Raw genomic sequence first — 16,417 nt, forward strand, 5'->3', positions numbered from 1 at the left:
CGGTAGCAGTCATTGCGAGTCACGGCAGTCCTGTCGCTACTTGAGTTCTGATTATTCTTCGTGTTTTACTGTCCCTGTTAATACGTGTCGATTAAAAAAGGAATATCGCACTAGACTAATCAGGGAAAGCTCTGTCGAACGGGCACGTAAAATTCCACTTTAAAAATCACGCTTTCCGTTGACGCTGGGCGTCGTATGAAAAACGTGGTGAACAGGATTTCTTTCGGTTACCTGTTGTAAAAAAAGTAATTGCATTTATCTGCCGAAACACCAACGGAGACGCACCTGACGACTCTTATTGTAGATACCATATACGAGTATACAGGGTGTCCCAAAAAAACACCAGAGAAAATTCGGGACGCGTTGCTTACAGCAAAGCAGGAAAAAATGTCTGGTAAACAAGGACAGTAAAGCGCATACCTTAAAAGATATAAGCGCCTGTTCATCTTCGATACTACGAAACACATCTCTTCTACCGTAACCTCTTTGCTTTTCATATTTTGGAAGGAGGTAGTATGGGCCAAACCAAGAAAAAACTGTCTAGCAAACATAGGGTCTAAAATGCGTACCTTAAGAGATAGGAGCACTTTATAAGTATAAGAGACATTTTCACTCTAGTGAAGATGAAAAAGAGCCAATAGCTCTTAAAGCTCGCATTTTAGACCCCGTGTATACTAGGCTTTTTTTTTCTTATTTTGGTCAACGCTTTCTTCTCCCAAAATATAGAAACCAAAGACCTTGCTGTAGAGATGTCTTTCATAGACAGGGGTCATACTTCTTAAGGTATGCATTTTAGAGACTATGTTTACTAGACATTTTTTACTTATTTCTGTATATTGAACCTGTCGCTAAGGTTTGTCGGCGTTCTCTGGGCCACCCTGTATATACTATTAATGTGTAGTGTCTATCGACTGTACAACACATTTAGATATTGGCCAGAAATTTTGTCTCAAATGTATAGCATCATTCATAAGTATCTCTGGGATTATAAAAGTGCGTAAAAACTGCCAGACATGCAGAAAAATGACAATGTCAGTGGGTAGAGCTTCTATAGATTCATATCAGTCGTCATATCATAGCTGCACTAGCGGCAGTCGTGTCGCAGCATGTGGACAAATTTATTTATTTATTTAATAGTATGGATAGGGCCCCCCGTCGGGCAGACCGTTCACCGGGTGCAGGTCTTTCAATTTTACGTCACTTCGGCGACCTGCAGTCGATGAGGTTGAAAGGGTGATGACGAGGACAGCACAACACCCAGTCCCTGGCCGGAGAAAATTCCCCGGCCCAGCCAGGAATCGAACCTGGGCCCAGAGGATTGACAATCCGTCACGCCGACCATTAAGCTACCGGGGGCGGACATGTGGACAAATGATCCACTTCGTATTGTTCCATCGAATTAGTTCGCGCCTGCAAGTAGGCAACCCAATGATCCAAAACTGGGATGCTGTCGTGATTTTTCCAGCAGTTCATATCAGCAACCTCAATAAATGGGGAAAGGAGACCTAAAGTTTCACATGGAATCCATACCACGTGTCATTCCTGGCAGCTTTCCACGTCGTTGAGAGGTGAAGAAAAGAGTAAAGACAAATAAAGATTTACCTCGTCCAACCGGGATTCGACCCGTCGACCATTCGTTCTTTCGATCAGCGATTTATTATTAGACTACCAAGTCCGACTAGCGAATTCAATGAATCACACACACGTTTTGAGGTTTTCCGCGCCACAGATGGTGTCCGTCCTGAACACGTGCAATTTATTTTAGTATTTATTTTTTTTCTTATTTATCCTGACAAGATTAGAATCTGATGGTTCTATGGTACATCTGAGCAGGAACAACACTTACCAAAGATATTATAAGAAGATGAACAGGAATTGTAATAATAATAATAATAATAATAACGTGATATAAAAGTTGAAGGGATACGCTGTCCACTGATACGAGGTTTTTTTCTGTACGTGTTGCAGTTTTCAGGCCGTTGTCTTCTGAAACCCCGGAGATATTTGCGAATAGCCCCTATACATACTCTATCAGTTTTGGTTGGAGGTCAGGCGATACAAACAGCGTAAATCTTCTTTTTTGCTCGTCTCTGTACTTGCTAAGATAAAGACAAGCCAGGCTAAAGACTCCGTCTTGTCTGCAAAATAACTGCAGTATGTGATGATGTTCGCAGTGCACCACTTGTCTTCCAGGTAGTACAGTAGGCGATGGTACACAGGTGTCAGCCATTCTCCATTGGTTTGGGCACCCACTTCCAACACTTAATATATTTTCGGGCCTTCTGTTTAATAATATCTTGAACAATAGAGCGTACTTCACCAAAGTAGCGTGTCATGTTTTGCTCCCTTCAGCTGGAGGAGAAATTTATCAGTGTCGCCATTGGTCCTTGACAGTAGATCTGTGTCGCTACGGACAAATGCGTCCCATGCACACTAAATTGGACTGAAGTCTTGGAAGAAAGCTGGCTATCCCAGAAGCATACTCGTCCAACAGGCGAGTGCTTAAAGTCATTTTCGTCTTCGTATACTGGTATTTGACTGATGCATGTGCTTATAAAAAAACATCATATGAATTTCTCCAAAATTGTTTGTAACAGATTTCATTTTTAAACAGAATTTTGTACTAAAATCAGTCAAACATCTAATCTGCCGAAATAGTTATTTGCGCTATTGACAGTTGGAGTATATATATTTATATGTTATTTAATGATACTATGTCTTCAGATCGGACTATGGACGTGCTGAATGAAGATAAGCGTTGTATGAATGTGTAGATACCGACACAAATGATTTGGCAAGGTAGAGCATATTTAGAAACTTACAGCTGAATCACTGACAATCTTTAACCGGCATACATAATAAATACAAATGCTTCATCAGGCGTTCGTAATCGATTGTACTGTGTAAGGTACTGACATAATGTTTGTTGGAACTAAGAAGTATATTGTAAAGGAAGCTAACTATACGAGACTAACATCTTATTCCCATCAATCTGGTGGATAACGTGATTGGTAATCAACTTATTTTTAAGGCGTTCTACTTTTGAACCCATGTCCCTCTCATCTCCTAATTTTAAAGTTTCCATTTCTACATACGTACTACATTCTCTGGAATTATTTACAACACCTCACACCTCTCTCTCCCTTTCTCTCTCTATCGCTCTCTCTCTCTCTCTCACACTCTCTCACCCTCTCCCTCTCTCTCTCCACCCCTGTCTCCCTCATCTCCCCTCATCCAAACCGTCTCCTGATTCTAGCACATGATACGTTGGCAGATGTCGTACTAATTTGTTCAAGACGAACATTTTCCGGAGTCTGTAGTTCAACCGCGCGTAACAATGAAGCTTGCAACGGCGCGGTTCTTTAGCTGAAGAAGTTTCATACGGCTGTGCGTTAATGTTCTTGAAGTCTCTCTTGCTTCAGATGTCTTACGTAATTTTTACAGTACGTGACAAATTAAGTAACCTTGCTTCCTTTACAGCAGAATATTTTATTTCTTCTACTAGATTCCCTAGTTTTGGTGATGAGAAAGTCGTCGATCTTTCTCATTTCCCTGAAGATCTTCATAACTGCTTCACTAGAATTATGGAATTACGGCTAAATAACACGTCCGTACCCTCTTTACTTCTAAATCTTCATTCGTTCTCGTTTTAGATCAAAGAACTGCCATCCGCTTTCATTTTGCCTTTGTTCTCGTTATGAAATTTTTCTTGCAATTGGTTTTATTTGGAATTAAACAACAGTAATCATGTTCTACAATCTAGCTTTACATTTTTCTTAACTGGTACTCGTCTTTCCTAAGTTTTTGCACATTAACTGATTCGACTTATTTTTTGTAGCTACTGTAGATTGTTCATTGCTTTGCCCACATTATCCCATTCTTTAAAAAAATGGTTCAAATGGCTCTGAGCACTATGGGACTTAACATCTGAGGTCATCAGTCCCTTAGAACTTAGAACTACTTAAACCTAACTAACCTAAGGACATCACATACATCCATGCCCGAGGCAGGATTCGAACCTGCGACCGTAGCGGTCGCGCAGTTCCAGACTGAAGCGCGTAGAACCGCTCGGCCACATCGGCCGACATCTCATTCTTATCACGATACCAAGCATTGTACTTATCTGAACAGTCGAAGTCTTTCTGCAGGCGCACAAAAAGCATTTAGTCCGCAGCTCATGGTCTAGTGGCGCCGGCACGGCAGCTCAGCGTGTTCGGTCAGAGGGTTAGCTACCCCCCGTAAAAAAAAAAAAAAAAAAAAAAAAAAAAAAAAAAAAAAAAAAAAAAAAAGAAAAACTGAGTGAAAATATCAACGAGCAACCTGAACGGGTAGCATCGGACGTCCGCCTCGAACAAATTCAACGAACAATTTAGAAGAAAACGTGATGATAAAAAAAGTGGCTAGCGTTGCTGCCTTTAGACCACGGGGTCTCGGGTTCGATTCCCGGCTGGGTTGGAGATTTTTTTTTCTGCCCGGGGACTGGGTGTTTGTATTGTCGCCGGCCGCTGTGGCCGAGTGGCTCTAGGCGCTTCAGTCCGGAACCGCGCGACTGCTACGGTCGCAAGTTCGAATCCTGCCTCGGGTATGTATGTGTGTGATGTCCTTAAGTTAGTTAGGTTTAAGTAGTTCTAAGTTCTAGGGGACTGATGGCCTCAGCTGTTAAGTCTCATAGTGCTCAGAGCCATTTGACCCATTTTTTTGTGTTGTCCTCATCATTTCACCACTATCATCTTCATATCTGACAGTGACTAGATTGGATTGCGTGCAAAAATTGGCCTGCGTAAAAATTGGGACTTTGGGCACGGGCTGACGACCGCGCAGTTGAGCGCCCCACAAACCAAACATCATCAAAAAGCATTTAGGCATTCCTGTTTACTTTATTTCTTTCCCCCATGTGTTACGTACCCAGCTCATTGCATTCAATACTCCTTTGAAATACGCCTCACTTTCATGTAAAAAATCAATGTTGCCAGCAAACCGTAACAATGAAGTTTGTTTCTATTGCACATTTTGTCTTGCTCTGAAATTCCTTATCAAATTTCCTACCAATCAACATATTTACCTACAGCGGCTCCTTGCGTCACGATACACACGTTGATGGCGTCATTTTGGCCTTTTCCTGTATGCTGTCGCTCAAATAGGAAGTAATCAAAATAATGTCACTTTATGTGTTTAGGAAAACTAGAATATTTCGCTGTAATAGAGAGCAGACTGGCTCTAGATTTAATTCTGCACTGACTCAGCTTTCCGGGTGTCTCAGAGAAACTAATAGCAAACGGCATCTCATCCAGGAAACTCGCGGACCTAGCACGTTGGACCCTTGCGACATGGGAACTCAGACGGTGAACCGCAACTACACGTGCCTTCTATTCTGATTGGCCCTAATGACCATTCGCAAAGCGCGGCGACCGTGCAAACCAGTTGTACGACGCCGAGTCGGCACAGATGGGAACAACAAGGTTCTTCCGGCCGCTACTCCAGAACTCGCAAACAATACGACGTCTAGCTTCTGTGTTTAGCTACTGACCCTGTCGAAACAAGCGCTCGAAATGAACTCAAGAATGATACAAATAACCAGCTCTACGTTTTGAGACATACAGTGCGAAATAAAGGTGAGCTTGATCCCTACCGAATTCGTGCGCCTTATTAATAACTGTTTGCCTGATGGATCGACCAGCCTTATCCTAAAAATTCTACAGAATTTCATGTATCCTTTGAATGTGTACATCAAATAACTATTGTGCCCCACCACTTACACAAATCGGACACCGCCGACCCCTGCGGCCGAGTGGTTCTAGGCCCTTCAGTCCGGAACCGCGCTGCTGTTACGGTAGCAGGTTCGTATCCTGCCTCGGACATGAATGTGTGTGATGTCCTTAGGTTAATTAGATTTAAGTAGTTCTAAGTCTACGGGGACTGATGACCTCAGATGTTAAGTCCCATAGTACTTAGAGCCATTTGAACCATTTGAACAATTCGGACAGTGCTGCGCCTCTGCCAACATGAGGATTTCTTCAACTCCTCGTTATCTATATCCTCTCAGAAAGCAACTTGTGACCGATTCTCATTTCTAGTTTCAGAAATCCGCACAGAAATATATCCTTCCTATTAGATATAGTCCTTTCTTTCATATCGTTTCCAAAAAAAATCGGTACTCTATATTCCACTCTAAATCTACCCCAATATCACCCACATCCAACGAACCTTTCCACTCACTCCAAATTCAGTACCAAGTTCCTGATACCTGATATTACTTTACTTAACCCATTTACATTTACCAGCAGCGCACAGACACCTCGTTGTGAACATCAGTACTTTCATCAACACAGTTTTTCACATTTTAATTCCTCATTTTAACCTCTTTTAATATTTTAAGTATTTCCCTCAATTTTAATCGTTAAGAGCGGCCCTTTTTTTACTTGAGATCCCGCTCCCATGATGGGGGAATTAGAAATGTGATCAAAGGAATTTGTCTCTCGATCTTCATAAGTTCCATGCTTTCCGACAAATGAGTACTTGTCACTGTAATTTGTCATGAACAGAAATTTTAGCACGTCAATTGAGCCAGCCATTTCGGAATAGATTATTCCCTTTCTTCATTGCCGTACCTGTGCAGGACACTTCCCACCCAGACGTTGTTTATGTCTTCATGACGAAATAGCCAAATAACACAAATCCATTTCTTTCTGCCAGAAGGCAATCATCATACTGTCATACAGCCTCCACTGTGCACAAGATAAACTGACTGTGACAGAGAAGAAGAGTTGAAGAGGTTGGAAACACGTAGAGGTGACATGGGAGATAGCTGTTAGCATGAGTGACATAAAAGTACATATCTTAGGTGTTGCGAAACAACTGAAATCACTTAAGAGAGGCAAGTCTTCCGGTCCAGATGGTATACCAATCAGGTCAATTTCAGAGCATGCAGATACAATAGCGCCTTTCTTAGCAATCATATACAACCACTCACTTGACGGAAGGTATGTTCTTAAAGACTGGAAAGTTGCACAGGTCACACCATTATTCAAGAAAGGAAATAGGAGTAACCCATCGAATTACAGACCCATATCACTGATCTCAATTTGCAGTTGGATTTTGGAGCATACACTGCACTCGAACATTATGAATCACCTTGAAGAAAATGACATTTTGATATATAACTAACAAGGATTCAGAAAGTATCGTTCCTGTGCAACACAGCTAGCTCTTTATTCCCATGAAGTAATGTGTGCTGTCGTCAAGGGATCTCAGATCGATTCCATATTCCTAGATTTACAGAAGGCTTTTGATACCGTACCTCACAAGCTACTGTTAATCAAATTGCTTGCATATGGAGTAGCGTCTCAGTTGTGTGACCGGATTCGTGATTTTCTCTCAGAGAGGTCACAGTTCGTAGTGATAGACGGTAAATCATTGAGTAGAACAGAAGTGATGTCTGGCGTTCCGCAAGGTAGTGTCATAGGCCCTCTGCTGTTCCTGATTTACATAAATGATCTAGGTGATAATCTGAGCAGCCCCCTTAGATTGTTTGCAGATGTCGCTGTAATTTACCGTCTAGAAAAATCATCAGACGATCAATTCCAATTACAAAATGATCTAGAGAGAATTTCTGTATGGTCGAAAAGTGGCAATTGGCACTAAACAAAGAAAAGTGCGAGTTCATCCACATGCGTACTAAAAGAAATCCGATAAATTTTGGGTATACGATAAAACGCACAAATGTAACGGCTGTCAATTCTACTAAATACCTAGGAATTACAATTACGAACAACTTAAATTGGAAATACCATATAGATAATATTGAGGGGAAGGCGAAACAAGACTGCGTTTTGTTGGCAGAACACTTAGAAGATGCGACAAACCCGCTAAAGAGACAGCCTACATTACACTTTTTCCATCCTCTGCTGGAATATTGCTGCGCGGTATGGGATCCTTACCAGGCAGGATTGACGGATGACATCGAAAAAGTGCAAAGAAGGCCAGCTCGTTTCGTGTTATCGCGTAATAGGTGGGACAGTGTTAGTGATATGATACGCGAGTTGGGATAGCAGTCACTGAAACAAAGGCGGTTTTCTTTGCGGCGAGATCTATTTACGAAATTTCTATCACAATTTTATATTCCGAATGCGAAAATATTTTGTTGACACCCACCTACGTAGGGATAAATGATCATCATAATAAAATGAGAGAAATCAGAACTCTAACGGAAAGATTTAGGTGGAATGGTAGAGAAGTAGTATGAAAATGGTTCGATGAACCCTGTGCCAGGCACTTAAATGTGAATTGCAGAGAAACCATGTAGGTGTAAATGTAGATGTAGAAAGGTGGGCGGAAGGAAAGGGTGGAGAAATAAATTTGTTACGGTTTTCGTAATGAAACACTTCGATCAGAACACAATTTCAGTAGTCCGAGAATCATGGAGGATGTCAGCTACAAACTTGTAGAAGGAACCATCCCGGAATTCGCTGCAACTGATATACGGATTTCAGCACATCAGATGCATTATGAGATTAAATCCACCCCGTTATCAGTGACATGTATCGTTCAGTGAGAGGTGAAGTTCTTAATTATGGAGACAGCTATATGAAAGGAATACGTGATTCCTCTGATAAATCTTTACGTGCGAGGCGAACCAGCCATGTGTTCTGCGACTCGTGGGGAAAGTGGCGTTTGTATTATATCAATTATAAATTAATGTTGGATTTAGAGCTACTTATTCCAAAGGACCGCTATATCTGTGGCAATGCTACGCCAGTGTAGTCAATACGAAGGATATCACTGGCTGACGGGAGTTTTGTCGGTCATTTGTGTTTGACGTAGCATGGTAACTGGTTGAATTACTACGTTCATATGTATACAGTTGCTTGAGTTGTCGTCAAATCATAAATGCAGTAACGACATCCAGTGTGGTAGTAGAGTACACAGCAAATTATACCAAGCTGATGAAGGCAGAGAAACTTGTTATGACCTTCCCGAAGAAGAAAAATTGTTACAGGGCGTCATAGAAGTCATGTGCAGAAAGCTAAGGGCATAATCTGGTTGTGCTGTATGATTCATTACACCAAACCTGAACCATCGATTACTATGAAATGAAGTTCAGTTAGATGGGTCATCGGTGGCTAACATATTGACGCTAGCTACGTATTTGCTGTTAATTCTAACAGTGTTATCAATCTTCTGAAATAGAGCTGCCTCACGATATCAATGTTAATGAATATCAGCGCTTTTACCACTCAGCATTAAAATTGACTTATAACATGCTTATAGTCGTCCATAAATTGTCCTTAGTAATATCTTGAGAAAGAACTTTTTGAGAATGTACGTCTGGTGCACAACATTGTATGGTAATGAATGATGGATAGTGGGAAAACAGGAACATAAGAGAAGCGGAGAGTTAGAGATGTTTTACTACAGAAGAATGTTGATAATTAGTTGGACTGAGGAGGTTCTCTGTAGAATCAGTGAATAAAGGAACATATCGAAAACACTGACAAGAAGAAGGACATATGTTAAGGCATCAGGTAATAACGTCCATGGTTCTAGTGGCAAGTGCTGAAGGTAAGAATTGTAGAGTAAAACAGAAATTGCAGTACATCCAGCAAATAATTCAGGACGTAGAATGCAAGTGCTGTTCCGAGATGAAGAGGTAGGACTGATGACTCAAAAAAAAAAAAAATGCCTTTCGGATAAAAGTTGTTATTTTATCCATGATAGTTTGAGAATATGGAGGGTGTTATCGTAAATAAAAAGTAACCCGCCACACTTTCTGAATAAATGATTCATCTCACCGTACCATTTTCAGGTTGTCCAACGGCAGCAAGGATTTCTCGAGCAAATTTCACATTTTTGTGCCATAGTATACAGAATATTCACGATTTTGTGGTATACATCAGCTGTTAGGTTAGTGTGAGAGAGAGGGAGTTGTGAAAGAGTTGGAAACAGGACGAGAGGCAACACGGGAGACAGACAAAGGTGAGCGGAAGAAATGGGAGGAAAAATAAATTTTTGAGGGTTTTTATATCTGGCCATTTGGATCAGAGCACAATTTCAATAGTCCGAGAATCATGGAGGATGTCAGCTATAACCTTAACAAAGCATCCCGGAATTTGCTACTACTGATATACGGATTACAGCATTATAGCACATCAGCTACATTATGAGATTAAATACATCCCTTTATCACTGGCAAGTATCATTCACTGAGAGATCAAATTCTTAATTATGAAGACATCGATATGAAAAGAATACGTTGCCTCTTGTATCTGACTCTTCTGATAAATCGTTTCTAGCATCTGCGAGGCGATCCAGCCACGTGTTTTGCGACTGGTGGGGGAAAAGTTACATGTTACGTTTCGTCCGCTGTTAACTACTGTATTATATTTCATGTGTAGTTACATAACATTAACATACTATTTTGATATATTTTTGGTCGCAGGTTCGAATCCTGCCTCGGGCATGGATTTGTGTGATGTCCTTAGGCTAGTTAGGTTTAAGTAGTTCTAAGTTCTACGGGTCTGCTGACCTCAGAAGTTAAGTCCCATAGTGCTCAGAGCCATTTCAACCATTTTTTGATATATTCTACCTGTTGTCTATTTTTATATATTTCACTTCTTGTGTACGACTTCGTACACAGCACTAAGGAGAGGTGGGCTACAGAGTAGTGCATCAAATGCCGTCCTAGAAATTATTAGCAAACAAGTAACAGAAGATTTACTTAACTTGTATTTTTGCAAAGAAATGAGGGATCAATGCAAATGATGCAGCAAGAAACAGACTCCAGCTATCACAATGTCCTCACGGGAAAGTCTCTCTGTACTAAAGCACGAACGATGAAGACAGAGCAAGCGACCAGCTGCGTAGCATCAGGGTGCGAAGAGACTCGGAGAGCGAATGTGCTGCATCACTGCCTTTGGCCGTCCTATATTGCGCTAGTACTACAAAGCTACCAGAGGTGTGGCTTTTTACGGCCAGTGACGCTGGGACTTTTGCGGTGGCGACTGACCTGAATGATGGAGGCGACGGTCATGCCGAAGGCGATGGAGATCTGCAGCGGGCTGGAGGGCGCGTCGGAGACTCCGGTGACGGTGCCCATGCAGCCCATGAAGAGCAGGAGCGCGGTGCCCAGCAGCTCGGCGCAGAACACCACCAGCATGCGGCGCGGCGATAGCTTGCCGAACAGCGAGCCCGTGTCGGGGTCCCGCCCGAACGCCGCCCTCAGCGCTGCGGAAAGAGACGGACACCGTCAGGTCAGCTGGCGAGTCCGGCTAAGGGGACCATTAAAATAACTCTGCGGCTGACGTCTCAGTGAGTCGAATGGTAGAGGCCGGTAGGGATGTGAAAACTGTCCAGTTAAAAACCGATGCGGGTATTTTAGTTCTGAATGACCGACATTTTTCGGCATTTATTTGTTCTCGGTTATAAGAGGTGTTTTTTTTTTTTTTATTTTCACTTGTCACCGAGAACAAAACAGAAATGTAATATACCCAAAGCAACATTATTAATTTTTTTTGTTTTCAAATGAACCTTTTATAATGAAACCAATGTAAGACGTCGCGGTCTCCTGACCTTCATTGTTTACATGTTCCGCCCTCACAATCATGTTCCGCACATCAAGATGCTTCATTCGAACCCAAACTCGATAAGATAAAGTCAATGTTGCATAAATTCATGTAAACGATATGCAGTTGACAAGTGAGTGCACCGTGGTTGAAATACTCGAGGCTGCCGTGCACACATACATTCCAGACACGACGGTCACAGAGGCTTTTAGTTCGGGAGAGAGGCCACACAACGGGACGCCAGGCCCTTCAGAGGACGACCCAGCCCATGTCGGCCGGTGACCGCCCGTAGCGGACAGCGTGGGCCCGAGTGCAAAGGGGGAACAACCCCGTGTTCGGCTTAAAAGCAAATTCCGCTACATTGTGTGGGAGCGGCCAGCCTACGCATTCTTTACACATAGCACGCAGTTTCAGAGATTTTCAAAGGGAGACAGCAAACGCCAAACGCCAAAGCTACAAGCTTCTGGATTGATCGCCTCAAACGAAACGTCATTCTCCCGTTTTAGAAGTGCAATGCTGATTGGCAGACGATATTTCTGACGCCTTGAGCTGAAGGAATAATGGAAGAGACCGAAAGATATACCCCTTTACGTCTGGCCTGGAGAGACGCTCTTGGAGCGAGAACACGTAACGAGAGCATGCGTGCTCGTACGTGTACTCAAAAGAGCGAGGAACAAGTCTCTCCTCAGTACTTCACTGGGAGAGCACCTCTGTCGAGAGCGAATCAAAGTGCGACTCTATATTGAGTCCTTGCGATTAAGTGTTGTTCATTGTGTTGGTTGACACACTTATTGTGCGGTGTGAACGGATAGAGTTATAGTTAAACGCCTGCGAGCGAATTTTGAGTGGCATCGCGATGGACTGATTATCAGCCGGCCGTAGTGGCCGTGTGGTTAAAGGCGCTGCAGTCTGGAACCGCAAGACCGCTACAGTCGCAGGTTCGAATCCTACCTCGGGCATGGATGTTTATGATGTCCTTAGGTTAGTTAGGTTTAACTAGTTCTAAGTTCTAGGGGACTAATGACCTCAGCAGTTGAGTCCCATAGTGCTCAGAGCCATTTCTCAGAATTTTTCCAAATTAATAATAACTTTCGTTAGTTTTATGTTTTTCTTACACTATCTAGCACTACTCCAGTACCCAAGTATCCCACTAGTCACGTAAGAAACTTTGTGTCATTTCCTTACAGCGGACGACTCCAGAAGATATTTATTGCTGAAAGTTTTTCAGGCATTTCTATTTAGAACGTTAGGAGCGTCTGTCTGACTTCTGTAGTAGTATGGGGGTGGAAATTGTATCTTGCAGGAGCCACAGGGTAAAGGGTACATCTCAGATTGATCCGTTGCGCAGAATAACAGAATAATAGATCAACCCCACACACCTCAGACCAGTAATTTCTATTCGTAAAATCTGAGTTGGTTCCAAATACCACATTATCATAGAAAATAGGAAAACGATCCGTCCTGTTTTACTAACAATGCTGTCAGAACAGAGCAACAACCATGCGGCATAATATTTGGTACAGCATTGCTGAGACAATACTGACCTCGTTGCCGTGTGTCGTGACGTAAGATATGCGTGTACGCTGTCGTGGCCAAGCATCCGTTGTATTGTAGAACGACACTAAACCTAATCTGAAAACATTTCTACGAAGTGACGTAGCAATGAAGTACAATGCTTCATTTGCTTTAAACGATCAAAGATTTGTCTGCCATTTCAATGAAATAATAAGACAGAAAGGAACTTATGGTAACAGCGGTAAATTAAAAACGTAAAAACAGTTCATTCATACACTACTGGCCATTAAAGTTGCTACACCACGAAAATGACGTGCTACAGACGCGAAATTTAACCGACAGGAAGAAGATGCGGTGATGTGCAAATGATTAGCTTTTCAGAGCATTCACACAAGGTTGACGCCGGTGGCGACACTTACAACGTGCTGACAGAGGAAAGTTTCCAACCGATTTCTCATACACAAACAGCAGTTGACCGGCGTTGCCTGGTGAAACGTTGTTGTGATGCCTCGTGTAAGGAGGAGAAATGCGTACCATCATGTTTCCGACTTTCATAAAGGTCAGATTGTAGACTATCGCGATTGAGGTTTATCGTATCCCGACATTGCTGCTCGCGTTGGTCGAGACCCAATGACTGGTAGCAGAATATGGAATCGGTGGGTTTAGGAGGGTAATACGGAACGCAGTGCTGGATACCAACGGCCTCGTATCACTAGCAGTCGAGATGACAGACATCTTATCCACATGGCTGTAATGGATCGCGCAGCCACCTTTCGATCCCTGAGTCAGCAGTTGGGGACGTTTGCCAGACAACAACCATCTGCATCAACAATTCGACGACGTTTGCAGCAGCATGGACTATCAGTTCGGAGACCATGGCAGCAGTTACTCTTGACGCTGCATCACAGACAGGAGTGCCTGCGATGGCGTACTCAACGACGAACCTGGGTGCACGAACGGCAAAACGTCATTTTTTCGCATGAATCCAGGTTCTGTTTACAGCATCATGATGGTCGCATCCGTGTTCGGCGACATCGCGGTGAACGCATATTGGAAGCGCGTATCCGTCATCGCCATACTGGCGTACCACCCGGCGTGATGGTATGGGGTGCCATTAGTTACACGTCTCGGTCACCTCTTGTTCGCATTGATGACACTTTGAACAGCGGACGTTACATTTCAGATGTGCTACGACCTGTGGCTCTACTCTTCATTCGATCCCTGCGAAACCCTACATTTCAGCAGGATAATGCACGACCGCATGTTACAGGACCTGTACGGGCCTTTCTGGATACATAAAATGTTCGACTGCTGCCCTGGCCAGCACATTCTCCAGATCTCTCACCAAGTGAAAATGTCTGGTCAATGGTGGCCGAGCAACTGATTCGTCACAATACACCAGTCACTACTGCATGGGCAGCTGTACCTGTACACGCCATCCAAGGTCTGTTTGACTCAATGCCCAGGCGTATCAACGCCGTTATTACGGCCAGAGGTGGTTGTTCTGGGTACTGATTTCTCAGGATGTATGCACCCAAATTGCGTGAAAATGTAATCACATGTCAGAATGTGCCCGACGACTCTTAGGGGGAACACCCGGTATTTATGCAGGGGTCGTCAGGCCTTTTTGTCTAGAGTTTGGGCAGATGTTTGCAAGTAAATTTTTACAGTGTGTAGCTAGAGTCAAGCCAAACAAATAATGGTCATCACGTCTTTCGTATGACGCCCAGTGCCGACGAAAAGCGTCGGATTGTTTCCCTTTAGCAACAAAATGATTTTTAAAATGGAATTTTACGTGCCTATTCGATAGAACGGTCCCAGATTAGTCTAGTCCGATATTCGTTTTATCGCCACGTATTAACAGAGACAGTGATAACGAAGAATAACCAAGACTCCAACTGCGACAACACCGCCTTGACCCGCGCTGACTGTTACCGCCATGCAACGGCGCTGCTCGTCACTGAAGCAGTACTGGTTATTCTTTGTGTTTTACCGTCCCTGTGGAAACATGCCGATAAAATCAATATCGGACTTGACTAATCTGGGCCCGGACAATCGAATGGGCACGTAAAATTCCGCTTTAAAATTATTTTTTTCGGAACGGGAAACAAACCGACGCTTTCCGTCAGCACTGGGCGTCGCATGAACGACTGGATGGGCAGTATTTGATTCGTCGGATTCCAGGTACACATGGCAGAAACGAAATTGCAGTTACCTACCTAAACACCAGAGAAAACGCGGCTGACGAATCTTAGGACAGACACTCTCTTATAAGGCGCGATCAAAATGTTTCCGTTTAAGGGCGTCGCTGCATCATATATGCAACGTGGTGCGACGTCGGGCCAGTATATAAGCATTGACATGGAGGCAAGGAATTAGTGTGGCATTCTTGTCTCTACGGCGGGCGTGAGGAAAATGCGGAAACGTGAACTATGGTGACATCATTACCAATGTGCTGTTATTCCTTTTTTGGCTGCTGCAGGACAAACAGCGGTAGACAACCATCGGAGAATAAAGGATGTGTATGGAGCAGCGTGTCTGTCCAAAACCACCACCGTGGAGGTGTGCTCGAGAAGGGCTGCTGCTGCTTCATGATAACACGTGTCCGCCTGTCACAAATGTCGTAACACATAAGTTACGGCAACTCTAATGGGAGAGACTAGAGCACCCGCCCTAGTGTCCTGATCGTTCCACATGCGAATGTCAGTCCTTCGGTCTCTTAAGAAAGACGTTGAAGGGTCGACGATTTCTACTGTGCGAGGATGTGCAGCAGGCACTTACGGACTTCTTCACCCAGCAGGACAGGGCGCTTCTTCGGCCTGGTTGACATTGCGATTCCGGAAAGTACGATCTGTGCACGGGAACTTTTTAATTGCCCCTTATATATCTGTGTGTGTGTGTTTAATGTTTGTCCTGTTGCCACGTTGCACGTCATGTCGTTTATCGTCAATATGATCAATGGAACAAGTAACTGACTGATGTTTAAGAGTAGGTGCGTGTGAAAAGTTCATGCATAATGAAGTGTTTGTGGTATTGATGATGAGGTAAGCAAGATTATGAGCTGTGATGGTGGCACATACACTGCTCTTTTGAATACGTATCGACAGGCACCATACCTCATCTTAGTCAATTCCAAGGTCGTTCTCTGTCTCTCGTAACACAGTCGTCGACAGAACGGTGGACGCTAACCTTCCCACCTATATACACTCCTGGAAATTGAAATAAGAACACCGTGAATTCATTGTCCCAGGAAGGGGAAACTTTATTGACACATTCCTGGGGTCAGATACATCACATGATCACACTGACAGAACCACAGGCACATAGACACAGGCAACATAGCA

At 43.3% G+C, this 16,417-nt stretch overlaps 1 protein-coding gene across 1 annotated transcript in view; it reads right to left on the bottom strand.

The window, feature by feature from the left end:
* Positions 1-16,417, bottom strand: part of LOC124711277 (aquaporin AQPAn.G-like) — a 188,632-nt gene that overhangs the window by 24,753 nt on the left and 147,462 nt on the right. The window contains exon 3 of the mRNA XM_047241272.1: positions 11,003-11,220. Within this exon, the coding sequence (XP_047097228.1) occupies positions 11,003-11,220 (218 nt within the window). The remainder of the gene's footprint in view (positions 1-11,002; positions 11,221-16,417) is intronic.

This window comes from Schistocerca piceifrons, chromosome 8 (genome assembly GCF_021461385.2).
Source record: "Schistocerca piceifrons isolate TAMUIC-IGC-003096 chromosome 8, iqSchPice1.1, whole genome shotgun sequence".
Classification (NCBI taxonomy): domain Eukaryota; kingdom Metazoa; phylum Arthropoda; class Insecta; order Orthoptera; family Acrididae; genus Schistocerca; species Schistocerca piceifrons.